The sequence below is a fragment of the Rattus norvegicus genome, chromosome 15 (genome assembly GCF_036323735.1).
Source record: "Rattus norvegicus strain BN/NHsdMcwi chromosome 15, GRCr8, whole genome shotgun sequence".
NCBI lineage: Eukaryota > Metazoa > Chordata > Mammalia > Rodentia > Muridae > Rattus > Rattus norvegicus.
Window position 1 is genome coordinate 86,389,439 of NC_086033.1, and position 24,448 is coordinate 86,413,886.

Sequence of the window (24,448 nt, forward strand, 5' to 3'; positions counted from 1 at the left end):
GATCTGTCCATTGATGAGAGTGGGGTATTGAAATCTCCCACTATTATCGTGTGAGGTGCAATGTGTGTTTTGAGCTTTAGTAAGGTTCCTTTTACATATGTAGGTGCCCTTATATTTGGGGCATAGATATTTAGGATTGAGAGTTCATCTTGGTGGATTTTTCCTTTGATGAATATGAAGGATCCTTCCTTATCTTTTTTGATGACTTTTAATTGAAAATTGATTTTATTTGATATTAGAATGGCTACTCCAGCTTGCTTCTTCTGACCATTTGCTTGGAAAATTGTTTTCCAGCCTTTCACTCTGAGGTAATGTCTGTCTTTCTCTCTGAGGTGTGTTTCCTGTAGGCAGCAGAATGCAGGGTCCTCGTTGCGTATCCAGTTTGTTAATCTATGTCTTTTTATTGGGGAGTTGAGGCCATTGATGTTGAGAGATATTAAGGAATACTGATTATTGCTTCCCGTTATATTCATATTTGGATGTGAGGTTATGTTTGTGTGCTTTCATTCTCTTTGTTTTGTTGCCAAGACGATTAGTTTCTTGCTTCTTCTAGGGTATAGCTTGCCTCCTTATGTTGGGCTTTACCATTTATTATCCTTTGTAGTGCTGGATTTGTAGAAAGATATTGTGTAAATTTGGTTTTGTCATGGAATATCTTGGTTTCTCCATCTATGTTAATTGAGAGTTTTGCAGGATACAGTAACCTGGGCTGGCATTTGTGTTCTCTTAGGGTCTGTATGACATCAGTCCAGGATCTTCTGGCCTTCATAGTTTCTGGCGAGAAGTCTGGTGTGATTCTGATAGGTCTGCCTTTATATGTTACTTGACCTTTTTCCCTTACTGCTTTTAATATTCTTTCTTTATTTTGTGCGTTTGGTGTTTTGACAATTATGTGACGGGAGGTGTTTCTTTTCTGGTCCAATCTATTTGGAGTTCTGTAGGCTTCTTGTATGCCTATGGGTATCTCTTTTTTTTAGGTTAGGGAAGTTTTCTTCTATGATTTTGTTGAAGATATTTACTGGTCCTTTGAGCTGGGAGTCTTCACTCTCTTCTATACCTATTATCCTTAGGTTTGATCTTCTCATTGAGTCCTGGATTTCCTGTATGTTTTGGACCAGTAGCTTTTTCCGCTTTACATTATCTTTAACAGTTGAGTCAATGATTTCTATGGAATCTTCTGCTCCTGAGATTCTCTCTTCCATCTCTTGTATTTTGTTGGTGAAGCTTGTATCTACAGCTCCTTGTCTCTTCTTTTGGTTTTCTATATCCAGGGTTGTTTCCATGTGTTCTTTCTTGATTGCTTCTATTTCCATTTTTAATTCCTTCAACTGTTTGATTGTGTTTTCCTGGAATTCTTTCAGGGATTTTTGCGATTCTTTCAGGGATTTTTGTGATTCCTCTCTGTAGGCTTCTACTTGTTTATTAATGTTTTCCTGTGTTTCCCTAAGGGAGTTCTTCACGTCTTTCTTGAAGTCTCCAGCATCATGATCAAATATGATTTTGAAACTAGATCTTGCTTTTCTGGTGTGTTTGGATATTCCATGTTTGTTTTGATGGGAGAATTGGGCTCCACTGGTGCCATGTAGTCTTGGTTTCTGTTGCTTGGGTTCCTGCGCTTGCCTCTCGCCATCAGATTATCTTTAGTGTTACTTTGTTCTGCTATTTCTGACAGTGGCTAGACTGTCCTATAAGCCTGTGTGTCAGGAGTGCTGTAGACCTGTTTTCCTCTCTTTCAGTCAGTTATGGGGACAGAGTGTTCTGCTTTCGGGCGTGTAGTTTTTCCTCTCTACAGGTGTTCAGCTGTTCCTGTGGGCCTGTGTCTTGAGTTCACCAGGCAGCTTTCTTGCAGCAGAAAAGTTGGTCTTACCTGTGGTCCCGAGGCTCAAGTTCGCTCACGGGGTGCTGCCCACGGGCTCTCTGCAGCGGCAGCAACCAGGAAGATATGCGCCGCCCCTTCCGGGAGCTTCAGTGCACCAGGGTTCCAGATGGCCTTTGGTGTTTTCCTCTGGCGTCCGAGATGTATGTACAGAGAGCAGTCTCTTCTGGTTTCCCAGGCTTGTCTGCCTCTCTGAAGGTTTAGCTCTCCCTCCCACGGGATTTGGGTGCAGAGAACTGTTTATCCGGTCTGTTTCCTTCAGGTTCCGGCGGTGCCTCAGGCAGGGGTCCTGCCGCTCCTGGGCCCTCCCCCACGGGAGCCCAGAGGCCTTATGCAGTTTCCTCTTGGGCCAGGGATGTGGGCAGGGGTGGGGAGTGTTGGTGGTCTCTTCCACTCTGCAGCCTCAGGAGTGCCCACCTGACCAGGTGGTGAGGTCTCTTTCCCACGGGGTCTGGGAGCAGAGAGCTGCTGTGGGTTGGGATCCGCGGGTGTGGGACTTCCGGTAAACACAGGACGTCGAAAATTTATTTTTTAAAAAAAAAATTAAAAATTATGTGGTATGGAAAATTCCCTTATACAGTTCTACCTTTCACTATCACTAACTAGAAGTTTGTTCTACATGACTTTAATCCTGGAACATGATAATACTCCACGGAGTCACCGATCACAGTAGTCTAGAATGGTTCCTAACTCTTTTTCAAAGGGAGCTCTTCTCTTCAGAGATATCCGCATTCCTTTAAGGTGTAAAAGGCGGGTTGCACTCTCTGGAGACAATGTCAAGAGTAGCTCCAAAAACACCCGAGAGACATCCACACAGAAGAGGGAAAAACCCCAACCATTTTTCATGGAAAAAATACCTGATTTGGATATGCTAGCCCTGTTGTAATTAATAATGCACCCATTATTTTAGTTTATATTATGACTGTATACCACAGAACACTAACATACTTAGTAAGCATACTCTCTTCAGCAAACACCTTCCTTTCCAGTGACGCTATGCTCAGTTGCTTGTGCCTGAAGTTTTGATGCCATCAGAGCTTACTTTCTCATTATCCAGTGAATTCACACTCATTCCCCTACAGAATATCTTCCTTATCATGACTGCTGCAGTGCACTCCGGTCCACATACCTACCTGAAATCTACTACCAAATTAGCAGCTTCTTAAACGACACTGTGCTATTCTCGCGTTTTTGTCATGCTTTTCCTCTCAAAGTGTCTGTGACACTGGAGTTTCTCTGTGCAGTGTTTACTCGAATCGTTCACGTTTCTAGAAGCTCTGTTTGATATCAGCAATAGCTAAGTGAGAAGGTGCTGTAGACAGTGACCCAAGGAGCTTACGGCTCATGAGGAATGCTCTGCCGTTTTGCCGTGTGTCTAAGTGCTGCCTTAAAGTCAACCGTTCCCACTCTGCTGAAATGCATCTCAAGATAATGGGCTTCTATAATGTTTTATTGAATTGCTACTTCATCTTTTCTCCCCCGGTGGCCTGCCTCCCATCAAGAACTCTGACACACAGTTTTTCAGCAGGGTTTGCCCAGTGCCCTCCTGAGACGGAAAGCTGTGTTAAAGAGCTGTAAGAATGTGCTTTTCCCGGTCAGCCTTTCCCAGCCAACAGTCATCACTCACAGAAACAACTACAGTACCTTGGTGGCATCGACTTCATATTGCTCTCCGGCTCTTCAAAGACATTGGGACTTGCATCAGGAGTTACTGAGATGTACGGGGCAGGGACAGACGTTGAACGCAGATATCTCATTTCATCCTGGAATAGGTTGTCATCTTGATAGCCCACAAAATTTTCATGGTGGTGCCTGCAACCAACACGTTGTTAGATCCAACAACTTAAGAGTACAGTGGCAGTATAGATCTTCTTCATTTTAAATCTCATTTGAAAAGGGCAAAGCCGTACGTGAGGACATACAAATAAAGTATTAGATAGCCACAGAAGCCGGTCGGTAGAGATCAGTCTGATATTACTTCTGGGTACCACAACCTGCCTACATGCGTGGGACTCATTTTCTGTGGTTCAAGAGCATCTCTGTCTTCCAGTGCTTGGTGAATGACCCCACTGACTATCTGGTGCTTAGGTGAGAAGGAACATCTGTGCCAGACAAGGGCTGTATCTCAATCTGCACTAGTCATTCCGGCCATCACACTGCCCACGCCTCTCTTTGCACCATTCTCTCCTCATTTTCTATCATCCCCGTGTCACTGCTTGATGGATTGTTGAAATGCATGTCACTTTTTGGGTCATAATATATATCAGAATTGAAAAATTTGAAAAGCACAAATGTAAATCATTCTTTTGGTTAGGGTGTATCCATTCCGTAGAGAGCTAAGAATTGAAGTTCCTTAATTCTATTATGCTGGCAAATTTTTCCTTCTGCATTTTATAATTTGACTCCTATTTTAATGCTACATGTCTTTATTTATGGTGTGTGTGTGTGTGTGTGTGTGTGTGTGTGTGTGTGCGTGTGTGTGTGTTGAGGGGGGTGGTTACTAGTGTACACCAAGGTACACGTCGGGAGGTCAGAAGACAACTAGTGAAAGATGCTTTACTCCTTCAACCCTGTGGGTCCAAGAGATCAGACTTGTTAGGTTTGATGGTAAGCAGCTTTATCCACTGAACTATCTCACCAGCCTGGCTTGATTCATTCTTTTTCAAACAAGAATAAAACATTGTTAACCTAAATGCACATAGTAGTCTAGTTGAAACTCAAGGAAGTCTGCAGTTATTTAGCATGCCTCGTGAGTTCTTCCTGGTCTTGGAAGTTTCACATCTCCCTTTCCTATTTTAACAAGGACAAACATTTCTTAAAGCCTCACAACTTCGCCATAAAAAAAGGGCACTTTTCAGCGGAATGATTGACTGGCAAGCCATGACAGCAGGCAAAATATAGAATTCAAAACCCCATATCTTCGGACTGTGGAAGACTCTTTTACAGTGTTAGTGTACAGCAGGAAAGTGTGTAGACAGTAAAGCCCAAGTCCAGTAGAGGAAACGAGAAAGCCATCAACAGGCATTTCTCTATCTTGGGTTAAACCGTGGTCCAATCTCTGTATTTGTTTCCACATTCCATACTATGACCTTTTAATTACAAACCAGACTGACTCTTTCCATGTTTAAAATTCTTCCTTCATTGCCTCTGCTTGAAGAAAAATCAGCACAAGCTACTGAGTACTGTTACCCAGATTCCCAGGTAAACGGAATGAGCTTTCACTTGAATGTGCTCTGCTGGAAACTGCTCCCCTCCTGTCTCTCGCCCACTGGATTTCTATTCGTCAGTCCTTCAGTGTCACACAAGTGTATGGCAATGGCAGACTCCTGGGAAGTGCTTCGTTATGGGCTGAGGAAGTCTCAAGTACTGTGTAAGCTTTTCCAGCATCCTATTCACATTTCACTTTGAGTAAACCCAGCACGACACTGTCAAGGTTTTCTTCCCACCACTGTTGACTACAGTCAGGACGTTTACTACTCCTTCTGGTGCCCTTCTTACTCTGCTGGTTTTGTTTAAGGGTAAAAAGAACAAATAAAAACGTGTACAGGAGACAACAGTTTCTTTCCTTTCCTCTTCGGCACCCTGTTCTGACCAACAGACTCAAGTCAACTAACAGAGAATAAAACATGCAAGCTTTCTTTTTATGACATGTTTTGTATTAATCGTAACAGAACAAACTGATAGAGCACCCACAAGCATAAAATGCTCTCTGCTCCCAGTCACATCGATCAGGGCAATGGAGAAGGCAAACCCTGGAGGTTTGTGTCCTGCACTCTCCACTCTCTGTGACAGCATGAGCAGGAGAGCAAGTTCTGAACCTCTTTACAGTACGCCATCGATCATCAGAAGCTGTAAGCCCAAAGGCAATTAAAAATCAACAACAAAGTCTTATTACCTAGCTAATGTCTGCAAGTAGAGACAGGGCATTTTAACAGGAAGGGCCTCAGAAACGCCTTCCTTCACAATGGGCAGCTGAGACTGGAATGGCTTTGCAGGGTGGTAGCACAAGATGCTGGGCTCGGCCGCACTGCTCAGGGACAGCAGGAAGAGGGCATTGGCCTTGATCACCTGGTGTGCTTCCATGGTGGGCAAGGCACGGGGCGTCTTTACTTGCATTGGCTTTCTTCTCGATTGTTTGACCTGGCAAAAAAAGAGAAGAGAACTGACTGTTTCCTGCGTATATTTAAAAAGATAATTCTTAACTTTTGCTGTTTCTAAGAAAAAAAGACATGAAAAAGTATTTTAAAACTGTGCTCTTGATTATTAAAACAACTAACCCACCACTGGGGAACATGGGAGGAGTCATGTGGGGAATGAAGCTTTAGCAGAGGTCTCTGACATGGTTTGTCATTAGCAGGAATGATCTCCAATTTCTATGAGTTCTATGGTATGATTGGATTTTAAGGAAAAGACAAGAAAGAGGAGGAGAGTACATGGAACAGAAACAGTGAAGTGTCCATGTATGTGCGGTGTGGGAGGCAGTTAGGAATCACATCATAAACATTTGTCAGCACATCATTTGTACCGAAATATTAGATTAGAACCAGTTGACTTAACAAATATTGAATTTGTATTTTATTTTTGCTATACTTTAATATCAATTACATAGAACTAATGCAATGGTATGATTATGTATTCTGATGAGTTACATACATGTCATAAATAATATAGCCTGAGTGGAATAAAAATACCTTTTCCCTTGCAGCAGCCTGTTTTTCACGGAGGTATTTTTCTCTACAGCGATCACATACGAGGTACCAAGTGCTTCCTCCCATTCCCCCATCACCACAGTTACCAGCCCATCCTCCACAAAAATGCCCAATGCTATTGTATCCTTGTCCACCAGCATATCGGCCACAACCTTGAAAAAACACAAGACAAATATTTAACATTTTGAATGTCCCTGATCTTCTTTTTTTTTTTTTTTAAGATTTATTCATTTATTATATAGAAGTACACTGCAGCTGTCTTCAGATACACCAGAAGAGGGCATCGGATCTCTTTACAGATGGTTGTGAGCCACCATGTGGTTGCTGGGAATTGAACTCAGGACCTCTGGAAGAGCAGTCGGGTGCTCTTAACCGCTGAGCCATCTCTCCAGCCCCGTCCCTGATCTTCATTACTGATATTATCACAGCAACATGTGCATCTTTCCAAACTAAAACCCTAGCAAGTACCTAATTGTTTAAAAGGTGTATATACATTAGAGAAAAACAGCATGCCTGATTTAAAAAAATTATCAATTAGAGGATGCTCAAAATGCTTGAGATATTCTATTGTTAGATGAGTACATTAAAGAAACAGGGCATGGGTATCTTTAGATCTACTTATGAATGTCAGTAAAATAGACACATATAAAAGGATGGCATGTTTCAGAAATCAAATGTTTCTAACATCAAAGTGAAAAAAGAAGAAAACAATCATATATGAAGTAAGCTTTAGAATATAAATATATAAAAATATTTACCAAACATGCAGTTCTCTGATTAAACAACTGATTATCACTTACATGGAAAATTCCCCATCCTGTTCTGTACACTCCATTTAACTGGTAACCTCTGAGCAGGGCCCTGAATTAGAGGCTCTAATACAAAGCTGTCCCTCTTGTTTAGACATGCCATTACTTATACTGTGTAAGGTCTTCGTGTCATCTTTTGGGAAATACATAAAATACTTAAAACATTTTTAAAATTTGCCACATTCCAAGGAAAAAACATATTTCTTGATCAGAGTATTACTAGAATTTCTCCATCTCTTTAAAGAAACTATTCTACTAGAATTTCTCCATCTCTTTAAAGAAATATTCACGGTGGTCAATGATGTAGGATTCTACTTATTTGGGCAACTGTTTCCCCATACTTTGATATAATTCGGAGGGCAGTTCCCAAGAAGGTGACTGATCTAGCTTATCAGGACCAAAGCATACATATACATATACCACAAAACCGCTTACCTGGGTGAGCTTGTCTCATGTGATAGGTCACTGGGTATGGGTGGGATTCCCCACATAGCTCACAGATGGTATCTTTCTCTGGCCCTCCTACTGCCAGCTGGGCCATTTCACCAAACAAATTGCCCCTTGGCCGAATTTCTGTCTTTTCTTTTTTCTTTTTTTCCTTTTTCGTTTTTTTATTCTCTTTCTCACATTCTTTCTTTTTAAGGACTGCACAGGAACCTGGACTTGGAAAAATCATATTCTGGGAAGCAGCTTTGATTGTAGCCAAAGAGATGTCCTCCCAGAAGGCCACTAAGTGTTGTAATGTTAAGGGGAGCGGAGACCTAGACTTCACTGAGTGATGCATGGACATTTCAAAAGTGGCTTCCGATTTTCCGTCTTCACACTTCTCATGTAGAGGTGGCTCCTTAAGCATAGACAGGACCTTATTTTTGTTGATACTTCCCATCTTGGATATGTCTGGTCCGTGAGGTGAAATGTTGAACATATTTAGGGCAGATGATATTTCCAACGAATGTCTATTTTTTAACTTGATTTCCTTTTCCTCTGTGGGTGGCTGGCTATTCAAACTACTTCTTATGGGAGCATGTTCTTTGGAAAGTTCAGGATTAAACTTCAGGAAGGAAGAGCAGGCCATTGCATCATGTACTATGCCTTCATGCCACAGAAAAGAGGCAAAGACAGCTCGGGCACACTCAGCCACGGACGGGGACATGGCTTGCTTGGCTGGCTCTAAAGATTTGGCTCCATCTCCTTTGAAAAGAAAGTTAGACTTTTCTTTTTTGGGCCTGGTGTGTCTATTAGCACATTTCCGACTTATTTTGGGTGATGCTCTCATTTCCTGTTCATCTTTCAGTGGTGCTTTTCCTATGCTGAAGTGCACTTTATTTGAACCTTCATCCACACTCTTAAAATCATTGCTGTCATCACAGGTGCTGTCTGTGACACCATTTGTCTTTAAAGTACTTGAAGTACAGACTTCTACTACCTCACTGTGAAGGTTTTCCTGGACCACATGGGGAGAAGGGGCTCTGTTTTCAGACCCGGGGGAGCCTTTAGGATCCTTTGGTACTGGTTTTGGTTTTGGTGATGTGGATCGCCCCCTTAATGGTTCTGTAAGGGGCATTTTCTTCTTACGGAGCGTATCTGGATCAAGTGTATATGAGTCTGACTTGGAACGCTCCCGAGGTGGGTCAAGTTTTGTCTTAGCAGGAGCTGTGCTTTTCTGAGGTAGATTTTTATCCTGCGGTGAGGAGGAGCGTGGAGAGCTAGCACCAGATGGGCTAGACCTGGGAGTCGGCAGAGTCTTGGGCTTAGGAGAGGATGACCTAGAGCCTGGTCCTGGGGATTCAGCCCTGAAGCTAGAAGATACCCTTCCATCAGACTTCAGTGTCTGCAAAGTGTTATGGTTAGGGGACAGTGACCTACTATGGGAGTCTGACCTCAACTTTGCAGCATCAGATTTTAACATGAGGGATTCACTAGCAGATAAGCCTTCTGTGCCCCGTGGCTTCTTCTGGTCAGCAGTAGTCCGGCTCACACGCCCATCAGGTTTAACTGATCTGCTGTTCTTGGAGGGCAGCTCTGACTTTGCTGATGTAGACACTGGTCTTGAAGATGTTGAGACAGTTCCTCTGTCACCTGCATGTCATAATGAACTTGTTAATAAAATGTAACACAAAGATAATTTAAACACTAAAACAGAAAAGCTACAAAATTTGCATTGCTTATCATATATACAAAACATGTTAAGAATAAAATAAAAATATTTCCCATAAAATGTCTACTCTATCAATACACACAATACTACAATATATGTTTATAGATGCAAAACATTTGAATAAAGAGTATGTATTCCCCCGATGAGCTATTAGTGATACATATATAAACCACAGCCCTTGTGTGACTAATTAGAATTTAAATTCAGCAAGAGACTAGAAAGAGAACAACTACTTTAAAAATTAAATTTTGAAAAATATATCCTCCATAGAAAACAAATTAAGATATTCAGGAATAAAACTTAGCATACTTAAGGTAACAGCGTAGGTCTTGTTGAACAAAGAAACTCATGCAATTACTCTATTCAATTATAAACATGAATACAATGAAGTTAGTGAGGAGCTCCTCACAGGACACATCTTGGTTTAGTGTCTTGTTCATGATGACATGACACAGTATGGAAGCCCTAGCTGCTGAGTATTAGCATGTTAGCCACGCACTCTCTGTTACATGAGGACAGTTTCCACCTTAAGATCTCAGGAGCTTGGCTGGTAGAATTCAGAGCTGAAGGCCCCACATGCAAAAGAAATCATGGGATCTTCATCATGAGAATGACAAGTTAGGCCTAGTGAATAACAGAAACAAACCACCACCACCCAAAACCCCAAAGCCTCTTTCTAAGGCAAACCCCTAGATAACGCTACATGGAAACCATTTGGTTTGGGTATTCTGGCCTTCCCTTAACTTCTCTAGCCTACATATCATGCTTTTTGAAGCAATACAGTTAGGCTTTGTCCCTAGCTGGTGGTTCAGCTTAATGTCACTTTTCTTCCTTAAACAAATGATGACAAAAATTACTATTGCTTATAGTGCAAAGACTGTTTTAGAAGGAGAGCAATTTGATTCAAGTGATTTAAGTGTCATGAAGAAGCAAACCAGCTAAATACAATGCTATGTGTTTAGAAAAGAGGTCCCAGGAAATGGAATTTGCTACTGGTAATAAATGCAGCCTCTTCTCTCTTTTCCCAAAAAAGAGATGGGAGTAAGTGTAGGCTCTGATTCGCATTCGTATGAAGTCACACTGTAGACATCTGTATGTCAGAGCAATACAGAATTTGTCTTCTTTCTGGAAAATAATCCAGATCTGTGTCATTGATACAGTGCAAACGTCTTGGATTATGGAATTTGTTCAACCAGTTTGTTGGAAGACCAATTGTCTTCTTCCTTCCTTCCTTCCTTCCTTCCTTCCTTCCTTCCTTCCTTGCTATTCCAACACATTCAGATTCTTTGAGAATCCACTTCAGATGCAACATCCCAACATGTAGCAAATAATTATAGTTCTCTGAATGAATAAAAGTATTTTGATCATTATCTGTTTCTATTCCATGAATTTTCTTCTTTCCTAAACATGTAAGTTGGTCTTGATATCTCTCTTTCTCTCTCTCTCTCTTCTGTTTCACTATTGGCTTATATGCATTTTGGGATTAGAATACACTTGTAAAAAGAAATCACAAAAATTTCAAGTGTCAACCCTAACTAGGAGAACAAAGAGTACCAGGAGTAACTGACAAACAATTACTCCCCTGTTGTCCCCAAAGGTCTACGTTGCTGTGACTTTTACCTTACTGACCCAGTACTAGTGTAGTGCAAACTTTATAAACAGTATGTACATTATGTTTGGTAGAGTTAGCTCGCCTAGCCCTGGCTCCTAATTTTACTCTTGCTACACTTGGGTTTTGAGGGCCTTTGCGGTTGTTGCTGTTATCAGGAAAGAGATGGAAGGTGTTAAATCACCTTTAGACACTTATTTTAGGAGCTGCAAAACACAAACTGAGGAACCAAGATAAATAAGTAGTACATTTCAAATTTAGAATCCTTCCAAAATTAATTCTTAACTGAATTTTCTAATTCATAGAAAATAGCAAAATTAGACTTTAGGATTCCTACTTAATGAGCAGGGTTCTGGCAAGATAAACTACAGATGCTCCAGGTGTGTCCTCACTGCCAACTTCCGTGGCAAGGTGAGTACTGTATCTCAGGAGCACATGAGTCCACAAAGTGGGATTGCTCTACAACTGCTCTACACATGTACGGTCAGAGGTGAAGCACTGGGAACATCATCTGGCTCCTCTGCGCGGTACTGAGAGGTAGAGACCATGTCTCAGCAGAGGTGATACTGTCTTCAGCTCTCTAAGTGACAATGACAACAGTTAAATAACTGTTGGAGTTCAACTGCATAAGTAACGATGGAGAATTTCTTCCCAAGATGACGTTATGTTCGTGTCCGAAAATAACAAAAAAATGAACAAATATTTCATTAAAATTATTGAGCCACACTTATCTTCACATGCAGAAGTTAATTTGGTTTCATAATTATGTTCTTAATATGTAAATTTAGGTAGTACAAAAGAACTTTTAACCTCTTAAGGAATCCTTATGAAACATGAGCTAAAAACTTTGTATAGTCAACCATATTAAATGTTACTGAACATGTTAAATAGGAAGGATTTATTCATTAATCCTAAGATTATTTTTATTAGCCAAATTATAATTAGGGCATATGATATGATGCTAGAATATAAGTAATACTATACTACAAAACGTACGTCATAATATGTGGCATATTATTTGGTTACATGACCTGATATTCTAAGTACTACATTGCATATGAATCTGGTTTGTAATCCTGCCCATTGCACTTTCCATTTGCCACTTCTATATTCCTTTTCTCTTAAAGTTTTCTCTTCTGCTTACTTATCTGCACGTATGTGACTCTGTGTTGTGTGTGTGGATGTCAGAAGACAGTTTGTGCGAGTTCGTTCTCTCTATCATGTGGGTTACAGTACTGAACACAAGTTGCCACCCTTGTCAGCAAGTGTCCTCACCTTTAATTAAATATTATTTTATGGCAAAAATATTTGAGTAAGTATTTGCAGTACTCTAAAGGACGAAGTGCATACTTTGAAATTGTGTTTGTTAATCATTTAGCACTTTTAAATTTAAAAATTTTAAATTAGGTCACTATAAAAATACCCTAAGAAAGATTCATCATAGAAAGGGTAGTGTGTGTGCACATATGTGTCTGTATTACTTCTTAATAATCAACTTTTTAAAAAGATTTTAACTTAATTTTCAAAATATTTCTATAAAAATTAGAATGGTAGACTGCTTAGCCGGGCACTACAAGTCTGCGATACAGCTTGTACGTGAGAACCTGTATTCATCAAGTTTGAGGGCTCGCATACATCATCTTGTGGCAATCCTTTTCATACTCCAGAGACCCTGCAAAGCTTTAGACTAACAAGAATGATATCTGTAACTGCAGGTACGACAGACATATACTACAGGATAATTTATAATGCAACACAATATAAATGGATACATCATAATTTCAAACGCAACATTCTAAATAAAATGATAAAGTTTAATTGAACAACAGGACAGCATGGAAAGGACGGTGGTGAAATGAACATTTGTAGGCTCCTCCTCCATGTACTAAGAGTGGCCTGGATGCTCAGGATGCACGCACACCCACCCTGCAGTTTGTGAGACAGAGAGGAGAGAGGAGAGGCAGGCCCAGCTACACCAAAACATGTGTAACTGCGGTCACGAGAGGCAAGGTTGCGAGATGGAGAGGCTACAGTGGAAAACACTGGCAAAGAAGCAGCACAGATTCAATGGGTGAAGCTGAGAGAGCACAAGCGAAAGCAAAGCACGTCAGACGGTGGGCAATGACACACTTACTTAAACCACTGTAAAGGTGCTCTAACGCTCCTATAATGTTAAGATTTAAAACAACGGTCAAATTGATGGCTTTAGCGAACTGTATGTGTAGTATGTCCAAATGTGTTGTTATTAGTAAGGCTTATAGATCTGACTGATCAAATTTGAGCATTTCTATTTAGACTAATATTTCTTCAGTTTGTTAAGTTCCTGTGATTGCTTGCCTGTAAATAAAGTTTATACACAGAAACAATGATGGTAGAGAAAGAACTACTACTTATAGTTTAACTAGTGTTTCCTTGTTTTCTGAATGGCATCTTCATTATTATCATTATCATCATCATCATCATCATCATCATCATCATCATCATCATCATCATCATCATCATCATTTCCAAAATGTGTATCTTAGAATGGCTCAATGGTGAAGTGTACTTTTCTTAAGGCTAATCCCAGTATTTAGTGGTTTTTGTTCTTTTTCTAACAGATCTTTAATCTAAGATATTAAATTCTGTTAGCCAAAAGTCTCACAACACAAATAAAGCATATTTAAAGCTCATTGGGACATGTGAAAACATTTTAGTTATTTTTAATGCAGTAGTAAATAATAGAAACTTTAAGGCAGCATAAGCTAAAAAATGCTGATTCTCGCCATCCATAACACTGCATTTCAATGATGGCAATTAAAAGTAATCAGTAGCTCTGAATAAACTTTGCAAATGAGATAACTTTTAAGACCATTTTTGAAAATAAATCTAGGGCGGTAGGGAAATGGCTCTGTGGGTAAAGGGCTTGTTCCATATGTATGAGGCCATGAGTGTAGATCCCTCGCACCAACACAAAAGGGGCATGTGGCAGAGTGCACCTTAACCCTAGCTCTGAGAAGATGGAGACAGGGGTCCCCAGGGACCAGCTGGCCTAGTGGAAACAGTGAGTTCCAGTTGCAGGCAAAGACCCTGACTTAAACAGAACAGAGATCCATAGAGGACAACCCTTTGGAAAGTCGCCCGGACTCTACAATTGGCTGTATGTGTGTATCTGCACACATACATGCACACACAAGCAAACAACATACAGATACACACATACCCACAGAAATAAAATAACCTACACATAAAATATACATCTGGAACAGCATGAGTGATATTTTTAACTGATTTATTCTTATAGATGATTTAAAAAATGCGTGGCATACAAATGAAAAAGAAATAACTCAATTAACAATACGATTATTATATATCGGCAATCATCCTAGAGACTGAAGATACAATGATGAAACAGAAGCCCTCACTCTGATGGCACTTGTACTGTGTGAAGCCTGAGACAGAATGCAAAGATAAGGCTGGGCAGGTATCAAAAGACACAGGCATTTTCAGTGTATAGCATTGCTACTACTCCAGCACTCCTTAAGACCCACGGGTGCACATCACAGCCATGCACACTTGTGGGAAGGGTATAAAAATACAAGACTAGAAATGAAGAGCCAATGTGAGAACATATTCAATAAGTAAGTAAATATGATTCTAGGTGTATAAAGTGCACAGCTGTCAAAGCTCACAAATCAGAATGTCCTGGGGCTCAGGAGGAAAGCTCACCATGGGTTCAATACAAAAGGGTGATAAACCCACCAGAAACTAAAACTTTGCACTTTATTTTTGAATGTTTTTCTTTTTGCATAAATCTATGGACATAAGAAAGAGTTCTCATGCAAAGAGTTCTCATGTATTTAAATCTTGGAGATTTAAACTGCAGAGTTTGTAGCCACTGTTGAGAATGTTAGGAGGGTAACGAGTTTGATGATGTTTTTTCTCTCCTTCAAGACCTAAGCTAGAAAGGGGAAGATGGCTCAGTGTGAGAACGCCTGTCGGGCAGCCTCAAGGGCCTAGGTTCAACTGCAGTATTAAAAGGAACCACCAACAATGAGACACACTAGAAAGTGCACGGGATCAACCTGTCAGCTGTGAATGTTGTCTCCTTCCGGCAGCCTGGCTACAGTGTGTAGGACACAGGCTATCAGGAAGAGGAGTGGGGCAAGAACGGCAAAGAATGCCACTAACCTGAAGTTCTTATACACAAATGTGTGAGGAACTATAACATACTTGTAAGACAAAACGTCATACATGTGAAGACAAGCACCTGAAAACGTTTTCCACCTGCACTGCTACGTATCATTCAGAATAAATCATGACATTTTCTCAGAGCCCCAAAAGCACACTGTTCAATGACTAGAGAAAATAAAGTGTGACTACAGACATACTGAGACTCTTCACAAAAGAATGAAAAAAGAAAAGAACACTTTATGAAGATTAAACGGCACTTTGCAAAATAATTAAACTCTACAGGTGAAATCAATCATTTAATTAATTTTAATTATTTTTTGGACAGCAAGTACTTCACTAAAGATAGTAACAGTGAAATACTGAAGAACAATCTGGCTTCTCTGCAGTGCCTGCTTGACGCTCATGTCCCTGTCCCCATGGAGGGCCCCTCAGACACCTGCTGCTGTGGGTATCACTAGTTCTTCATGGCCAGCCCTGTCACATCCATCTAGTGAAAAACTCACTCTCCCTCAAAGCAGCGTTTCCTCAGTCTCTTTACTTCCTTCATTCCTTGGTTGTGAATCCCCAGTATCAGATTCCCTGATCACTTTATTTACTGTCACAAAAACTGAACTTTAAAGTTATTATCCATGTGCTAAAAACAAGTACAGTAAAATGGTCAAATTTTAGTGAGTGAAGCATTCTAAAACCTGTGGTTTTGGTATGAATGCATGATTTCTGGACCATTCCCGACACCACACTCAAAGAATCAGGGCATCTATTGCCCTCTTGAGGCAAATACACAATGCAGGGTCTCAGAACTGAAAAGAATAGAAAAATTATTATTTAAAGTTAAGTCAACAATTAAGCAATGACCAAAAATGTTAAATTTCACTGCCAGAAATATGTAACCAATTAGAGAGCTATAGCAAGAGAATGACTCTTCACGTATTCTGACCGAAAATTCTAACACAATGTTACATGTGTGTGAAGTAAAATCCAGGTTGAGCAAGTATTTTAGAAAAGAGATAAATGTATTATTAAATTTACTTCTCGCATTCTATTTTTAAAGTTCCTATTATGTGCTAGCATCAAGCTGTGACATTATCAATGGCTTTCTAGGTTCCTACTAGGCAATACTGAGAGAATTGAAAATGAAATTTTAGGAAGGACAATACAGTGGAAATTACCATATTGAATAAGCAATTCGGGAGTGTAGATTATCTTAATCACACTGCATACATTATTATTATTACCAACACTAAGAAAGTAGGAGGTATAGGCAGGCCGATCTCTGTGAGTTCAAGGCTAGCCTCATTACAAAGTGAGTCCCAGGCTAGCCTGGACTACACAGTGAGAGACACTGTTTCAAAAGCAAGAAAGCAAGCAAACCAGACCAAAACCCAGTTACTATTTTAGGAATGTAATATTGTCACTCAGAGTTGACATTCTCAGTTTAGCTCACTGGAACCGTATTCCTAAAGGACTTATTAATTTTTCAAATTTCCTAAGTTTAAAGTTACTAACTGTGGAACAGTAAAGAAAAATCCTAACTTGGTGTACACACGCAAGGGAAATCTGTTACGTTTTTCTTCTAAAACAATAATTCTATAAGAGTATTTGTATAATGTCTAAATAATTTGATATGATGTAATTCTGACAATTAACAAATTATCAATTTGGGGGCTTGAGAGATGACTGAGGGAAGAAAATATCTATTGGGGAATATTAGATCCCAGAATGCAAAACCCTGGTGCTGGGGCCCATGTCCACATGTCTGTAAACCCAGCTCTAAGGAGACAGAGATATAGTGTCCTTCTTATCCCTCAGAGAACCCAGCATAATCAGTAAGCCAGTTCCGAGCTCAGTGAGAGACCCTGTCTCAAAAAGCACAGATGTTGACCTCTATCCCCACACACATGCACCTGTGTGTGTGTGCACAGACAGACAGAAACAAATATGCATAAAACCCACACAAAGATAAAATGATTAAATTAATGTATACATTATTTTAAATTCTAAAGACAGTGAAAATTATGCTTCAGGAAAAACAATTAACAGTAAAAGCAAATATCCCAGAAAGAACTAAAATAAAGCTAATAGAAATAGTAAAGCTAATATGTAGGCACTTTGTTGATTGTGTCTAGTTAACTGAAACCTGAGTTACAATGGAAATCTGTTTTTCCTTTTATTCTAATGCAATACATAAAAAGTAAAGTTAGAAAAAGGAATCAATATTTCTAAAGTTACTAGTCTAGATGTCAGAACTATCTGTAAGTAGAACTTTGAAAATATTCATTAAACAGTAGACTGTGTAGTACTTATGAAGACGAGGGTGAACATAAAGCGTGGCCTCTGTCCTCAGTGGCAACAGCCACTCGACAACCTTCTAGGGAAAATCGTTGAGTCGCTCTCTCCGTGTGTCTGACTGGTAAATCAGAGAGAGTACGATCCCAGATAAGGATGCATTATAGTGCTGAACTACGGTGTGGTTACTGCATAGTGCTGCTGTCAGTACAGGTAAAATAGGTGAGTATGGTCGTTGAAATAAGTTTCTTTTATTAACATAAAACTATAAGACGATACTCATTTGGTAGTAAGAACAAGAGAGTTTGGTTTAAATACAACACAGTACAGAAAAAAGGTAAAATATGGTGAGATGCATGGCAATAAAGCCCTGGTCTTAATAAATGTGTGTTATATTCACTTTCCTAACATGATATGAAAAATAAGAATATATTCTTTTCAAATATTAAGACTATATTTTAGTCCCATATTTCCTTAATGTCATGCTAAGAGATTGGGAATCTGGAAGTCAGAGTTTACTGGTACTCTGCAGAGACTGTGTGGATTGGAAAACGCTCTAAGAGCCTCCCACTGTTGGAGTACGAGAAAGCAATGACTCAGAATCCATCCTATGATCGACCTAGGCCCCAGTTCAAACTTGCTCTAAGGTGGTTGTAAAGAACTGGTGGTACCTGAAAACTCATGATGTCTTTGTTTTTATAGTTGATTATTCCATTGTGTAGATGTACCACTTTTTTATTTTTAATCCATTTTTCAGTTGAGGGACATCTAGGTAGATTCCAGTTTCTGGCTATTATGAAAAAAGGTGCTATGAACATAGCTCAAATGTTCTGTGATGCGGTGCAGTGTCTTTTGTGCATATGCCCAGGAGTGGTATAGCTGGATGTTGAGGTAGAACTATTCCAAGTTTTCTGAGAAACCACCAAACTGATTTCCAAAGTGGTTGTACAAGTTTGCATTCCCATCAACCATGGAGGAGTGTTCCCCTTGCTCCATATCCTCCCCAGCATGTGCTATCTCTTGAGTTTTTGATCTTAGCCATTCTGTGGGTGTAAGATAGAACCTCAGAGTTGTGCTGATTTGCATTTCCCTGATGACTAAGGACTTTAAGCGAATCTTGGCCATCCGCTGTTGAGAATTCTCTGTTTTATCTCTCTACCCCACATGAGACCATGAATTTTGCAGGCAAATGGATGGAACTTGTAAATAGCATCCTGAGTAAGGTAACTTAGTCCCAAAAGGACATGCATGGCATGTACTCACTTATAAGTGGAGATTAGCCATAAAATAACAAATATCTGGGCTACACTCAAAGAAGACCAAAGAAGCTAAACAAGAAGGCAGGCCCAAGCAAGGATGCTTGAATCTCACTTAAAAGGGGGAACAAAATAATTATAAGAGGCAGATGGAGTGAGGGAACTGGGGGAAAGGAAAGGGGGAGAGGGAGGAGCTTAGGATCAGGTGTGGAAATGACAGGAGAGATGGCTGGATGGCATGAAAATAAATGGAAATCTGCAACTGGCAGAGGTGAGGAGGTAGGGGACATCTCCAGGATGACACAGAGACCTGGGATAGGGCAGGCACCCAAGAATCAATGGGGGTGACTTTAGCTGTGACTCACAACATTGGGGATATGGAACCTGAAGAGGCCACCTCCTGTAGCCAGGCAGGAACCCCAGTGGAGCAACAGAGACAACAACATACCCACAGAACTTTCAACCCTAAATATATCTTGTCTACAAGAAATACAGGCGCAGGGGAGGGAACACGGATTGGAGAAGAAATGGTCAACAAATAACAGGCTCACCTTGAGACCCTTCTCTTGGGCAAGCACCAATCCCTACACCATCTAATATACCCTGCTATGCTTGCAGACAGGAGTCTAGCATGCTGTCCTCTGAGAGGCTCCACCCAGCAGCTGACTCAGACAGATGCAGACACCCACAGCCACACAGCGGATGGAGCTTGGGGACTCTCATGGAAGAATGGGAGGAAGGATAGAGGGCCCCAAAGGGGATCAAACTCCACAGGAAGACCAATAGAGTCATCTACCATGGGCTCTTGCGGCTCTCGGAGTCTGAACCACCAACCAGAGAACACACACGGGCTGGACCTTGGCCTCCCCATACAAGTGCAGCAGATGTGCAGCTTGGTCTTCATGTGGATCCCGAAAAATTGGACGGGAGCTATCCTGAAAGCTGTTGCCTGTCTGTGGGAAATGTTCTTCTAGCTGGGCTGCCTTGTCTGGCCCCAGTGGGAGAGGAAGTGCCTAGCCTTGCATAGATTTCAAAATACCAGGGAGGGGGACTATCCGGGGTGGGGGGAGGTTCAGCAGCTCAGAGGAGAAGGAGAGGAGGAATGAGGGAAGGATTGTAGAAGGATGTGTCAGTGAGCAGAAAGTGAAGTAAAAAAAAATTAAAAAATGAGAGAATTAAAAAAAAATTGGTCCCAATGACATATGTGAAATTAGACTGGCATAAAACATTTACAACTATAGCATAGCTGAATAAATCAAATTTACTGTCATCTTTCTTCATGGGGAGACTCCAGGGCTTTACCCAGAAAAGGCAAGCACTTTATCATAAACACCCATCCCTAAACAACATATGGAATCATTGTTAGGCAAATTTATGTTATTATAATCAAATTTGAATAAATTTGAATTTCTACAGTAAGAATTTTTCATCTGACTGTATTGTTTTCCCCTTTAGAACATCCTGCAACCAAAGCATATCTAATTGCAAAACATCTGGTGCTTTATAAAATTAATAAATCTAGACTAAGTCTTTACTTTTCTTTCATTCTTCTGAAATACTGCCTATTATAGACAAGAAAAACAAGTATTTCACACTAGTCTGTTTCCTTGAGAATCTTAAGAGAAATATGGGAATAGATATGTCAATAAGGTAAAGAATGATAGCAATTGCATGTACAAAACACTTGTATTAAATATGCCTGTTATGTAACATAAACCCATGAAGGGCCACATTCCTGTATAGTCTTTAATTTAGGTTGAAATGCTACTCTCTTAAGTTACTACAGTCTTGTTGTAACATAGTAACCTAGGCTCAAATGTGACTGCAGTTTAAGTGAAAAGGTCCTATAAGAGGATCATATAATGGGTCCATAAACTGAGGCACACACAACACTCGGAGTTGAATTCCAGGCATCTCCTCAAACAAACAAACCAACAAACAAACAAGCCGAAACCGAAGAGCTGAAAAGTGAGGCTGCCATAGGCATCGCCCTCAGTGTTTAATCACAAGAGAGTTGGAAAGAACCTATGCTGTCAGAGTGCAGTTTATTTCTGTGGAAAGGCTCAGGAGTCTTTTAAGAGAAAGGAACACTCAGCTTATTTAGTGTGATTTGTTTATGTTTTAAACCAGTGTAGGTCACTGTTGTGGTTAAGTAAAGGGTAGAGTTGTCCACGATTGTAAAACTGGAATCAAATGACCAAGATAAGGCATGAGGGACAAAAGACAAAGGTGGTGAGGAGACGACAACTTAAGGAGCCCATGGAACTCAAACTGTTATACAGTTCATGGATATCAAGTTTGTGTAGAACAAACAAACCAGTACCTCCTATTTTCTACCTAACTGCCATAGTGGAACAGGTTTATTCTTTTTTGGGCTTGCACCAAATAATAAAAATTCAATGAAACAATGCAAGTTATCACTATAACTAATGCTTACGAAAACCATGCATATAAAAAATGAAATAAAAATGTCTTTCTTAACATGCTTTATAGTATGAATTTACTAGAATTAAAATAGAAAGAACAATGGTCAGATTTAGTACTTAATTTAAAAATATTTAATTAAAGCAAATGTCTTAGCTGCAGAACATCTTAGCTCTGAACAGTTTAAATACTTCAAAAATATGGGTGGGATAACATCTACTTAAGTAAAGCAGTCAGTTGAGGTCATGGCTAATAGACTGACCAGTACTAGAGACAAGCTTCAGAGAGCTTGAGGAGGCAGGACGGCTGACAGACTTACTCTGAAGCTGACGCTGCTGGAAGGAAAGGGGCTGTCCGAACACAAATGGGCTGTGGACTAGGGAGGAGGGAGGTTTTGCAGCTTGATCAAAGATGGAAGGAGCTGGGAGATTGGGCCGTGATTGAATAGAGTTCAATATGGCACTCAGTTGATCACCTGCAGTGGGCAAAACAATCAAAACTACAACTTGATTCTTATAACATCCAAAATGGCATAGTAAATGGAGCTTTTACAACAGTCAATGAAATCACACAGTAAATAAAGCCATGCCAGTTCAGAAAAGGGACAGCTGGGGTCACTGTCCTCACACCTGGGGTCAGATTTGACATGCTATTTGGTTTTGAGGTTTTCAGTGCTTCAACAGAAGCAATTCTAGCTGAAGACATACATGACTCTCCCTATTGTTTACAGCAGAATAAGGCGTCTGTGAGGAACATATATAAGTCTATTAACACTGTGTTGAGAGAAAGAGCGAGACAGAGGGGGATGAATATCTTAGGTATAGTAAAGGTGTTTACCCATGGTGCTCAGTAAGAACTAATGCCAGCCTCCCTCATCTGCAGAATATTTCATGCAGAAAATATGTACTTCCTAACTTCATTTTCTTAAAATGTATATTCAGGGGAAAGAAAGTATATTTTCAACTCAGCAATACAATTACATCACAGTTATAAGGAAAACTATTTTTTACAGAAGCAGGAATTCTTTTGTTAAATTTTGTAACCCCTATAATACAAAAAAATGAATGAGCTACCTACTTTGAAAGGCATTTTTCCTTCTAATTAGATATGAAGGATAGTAACAGACTGGCTTACGGACAGACTAATGCAGTTAGATGACAAACTGCATTTGGGAAAACTTATGCATTTCAAGTACTTTCCATGATACTGAAGGAGGGAAACCTTCAGTCAGGCCCACAAAGAAACTGACAGTGCACTTCGGTTATATTTACCAAATAAAGTAAACGCTCAGCTGAGCTGCCGAGTGCTGCAGATTTGTGTGGCGCTGTACACTTAAATTCCATACGGACTCAGTTCTTCTTTTTAAAAGACACTTTGGATTCCAGAAAATATTTTAGTTTAATAAGAATTTTTTTAAATCAAAATATTTTTCCAAGAAATTTCTTAATCTTGTGCAGTAAAGAAGTCAAGAGAAAATAGTTATTAAGCTAAATAGTAGTTAGACACATTTCATCAAATTCAACCTTTGTAATATTTTCTCAATAGGGGTGTGTGTGTGTGTGTGTGTGTGTGTGTGTGTGTGTATTCCTAAATACATGTTATTTTAAAACAATATTTACAAAAGCACTTTGAAAGTACTTTTTATTTTCATTCAATAAATGTTTACAGTAACTCATATTTTTTAAAAAGGAATTTAATTTTTACATTGCTTGATTGAATTCCATTTTAAAGACTGACTTATCATAAGAGTAGTCAGTAGGGTGACAGCAATGGGCACACAGGGAAAGCACATGTTGGAATAAACATGGATTTGGACACATTATTCCTTAGGATCAGTGGCAGTTAGTAAACAGTGAAGTTCTCATTCACGAGTTGACAATAATAGAGAAAACAGAACACTAAGAGAACACAGCCAGCACCTTCTCTGTAAATTAACAGAGATGAGAGTAAGAGAAAGGTGTACAAGCCTGGGAAAGTGACTCAGCCAAGACCGGGAGGAAAGCCTGTGGGCACCAATGACGCTAATCACAAATGTGACCTTATCATACATCAATGCAATTTTGTTTTTCACTGTTAATTTTTAAAACAGCTGTAAGTCAGATAAATACAATTTTAAAAACTGGTGTTTCTTTGCTTTGGAGATAGGATCTTGATCTATATGTAACCTAGTCAGTCCTCAGGTCAACTATGTAGCCTAGGCTGGCCTTCTGTCTTCCTCTGGTGCTGAACTTACTGGACTAGGACATTAGAGCTGGCTTAAATAAACTTTAGAAGTCAATCTACTTCCTTGTCAACCCTCCTGCGCCATTCCTCAGTGGTTTTCTGCCTTCTCACAATATTGCAAATTTTCCAAGAAATTAAGGTTAGTAGGTACATTAAAAAGAATGTATCTGAATTTACCCATAAAGGCAATTTTGAACAAATTTCAGGAGCAAATTATCCCAGAAGAATTCTTTAGATTCTCCATGATGTTGACCTGTTCTTTAATACATAAACAGCTGTACACATTTTACTTTAAAATACTTCAGTAGATTCAGTTTTACAACTCTCTAGTTCATTATTCATACTATGTTCAAACAGAATATTTCATTTAACAGTACTCTAACTGAGATTTAAAACCCCATATAACTTATAAAGCCCATACACAACGGTCCTCGGCATAAATTGTAATCGACTGTTTGCTGCTCATTTGCATACTTCCCTAACAACAGGTCACGTTAACAAAGGTTTTACTAGATGTAGTGATTTAGGTCTTTAGAATACCCGTTCCGAATGAGTGCCTTTCAAATAGAATCAATATGAGTAAGAAAACTTAGGCAGAAGTTGATATGATATAATACTGTGAAAAAGAACAGCTGTTAAGCACTTTGAGTCTTAGTTTAGTGTGAACACATTCTAACGACAATACATGGGAAGGAAACCTGAGTAAAAAGTAACCAAACTCCCCTCAAGTCTCAGAAAGAAGAGGCTCACATCACAGGCCTACCTTTGTTATTCCCCAGGCCATAGTCAAATCCTTGGGCACTGCAACTTGCCCCTTTACTGAAAGCTTGTACTGAGAACGGGCTTGGAGGAGGAGTTTGAGAATTCTGATCCAGAAGAACTTGTTCTACAATAAAAGTCACAGCTATAAAGTTAAATTTTGTCC

General features: G+C 39.8%; 1 protein-coding gene across 17 annotated transcripts in view; it reads right to left on the minus strand.

Moving 5' to 3' along the window:
* The window catches only part of Mycbp2 (MYC binding protein 2), a 238,066-nt gene that overhangs the window by 37,378 nt on the left and 176,240 nt on the right, over positions 1-24,448 (minus strand). For 8 of the 17 annotated variants that reach the window (XM_039093195.2, XM_039093191.2, XM_063274169.1 and 5 more), the window contains 6 exons: positions 24,287-24,409; positions 21,620-21,799; positions 7,830-9,473; positions 6,568-6,737; positions 5,772-6,016; positions 3,521-3,688 (listed from right to left, as the gene is read on the minus strand). In XM_039093195.2, coding sequence (XP_038949123.2) covers positions 3,521-3,688; positions 5,772-6,016; positions 6,568-6,737; positions 7,830-9,473; positions 21,620-21,799; positions 24,287-24,409 — 2,530 coding nt within the window. The remainder of the gene's footprint in view (positions 1-3,520; positions 3,689-5,771; positions 6,017-6,567; positions 6,738-7,829; positions 9,474-21,619; positions 21,800-24,286; positions 24,410-24,448) is intronic. The other 9 variants (NM_001106055.2, XM_063274171.1, XM_039093192.2 and 6 more) reach the window with 3 other exon arrangements.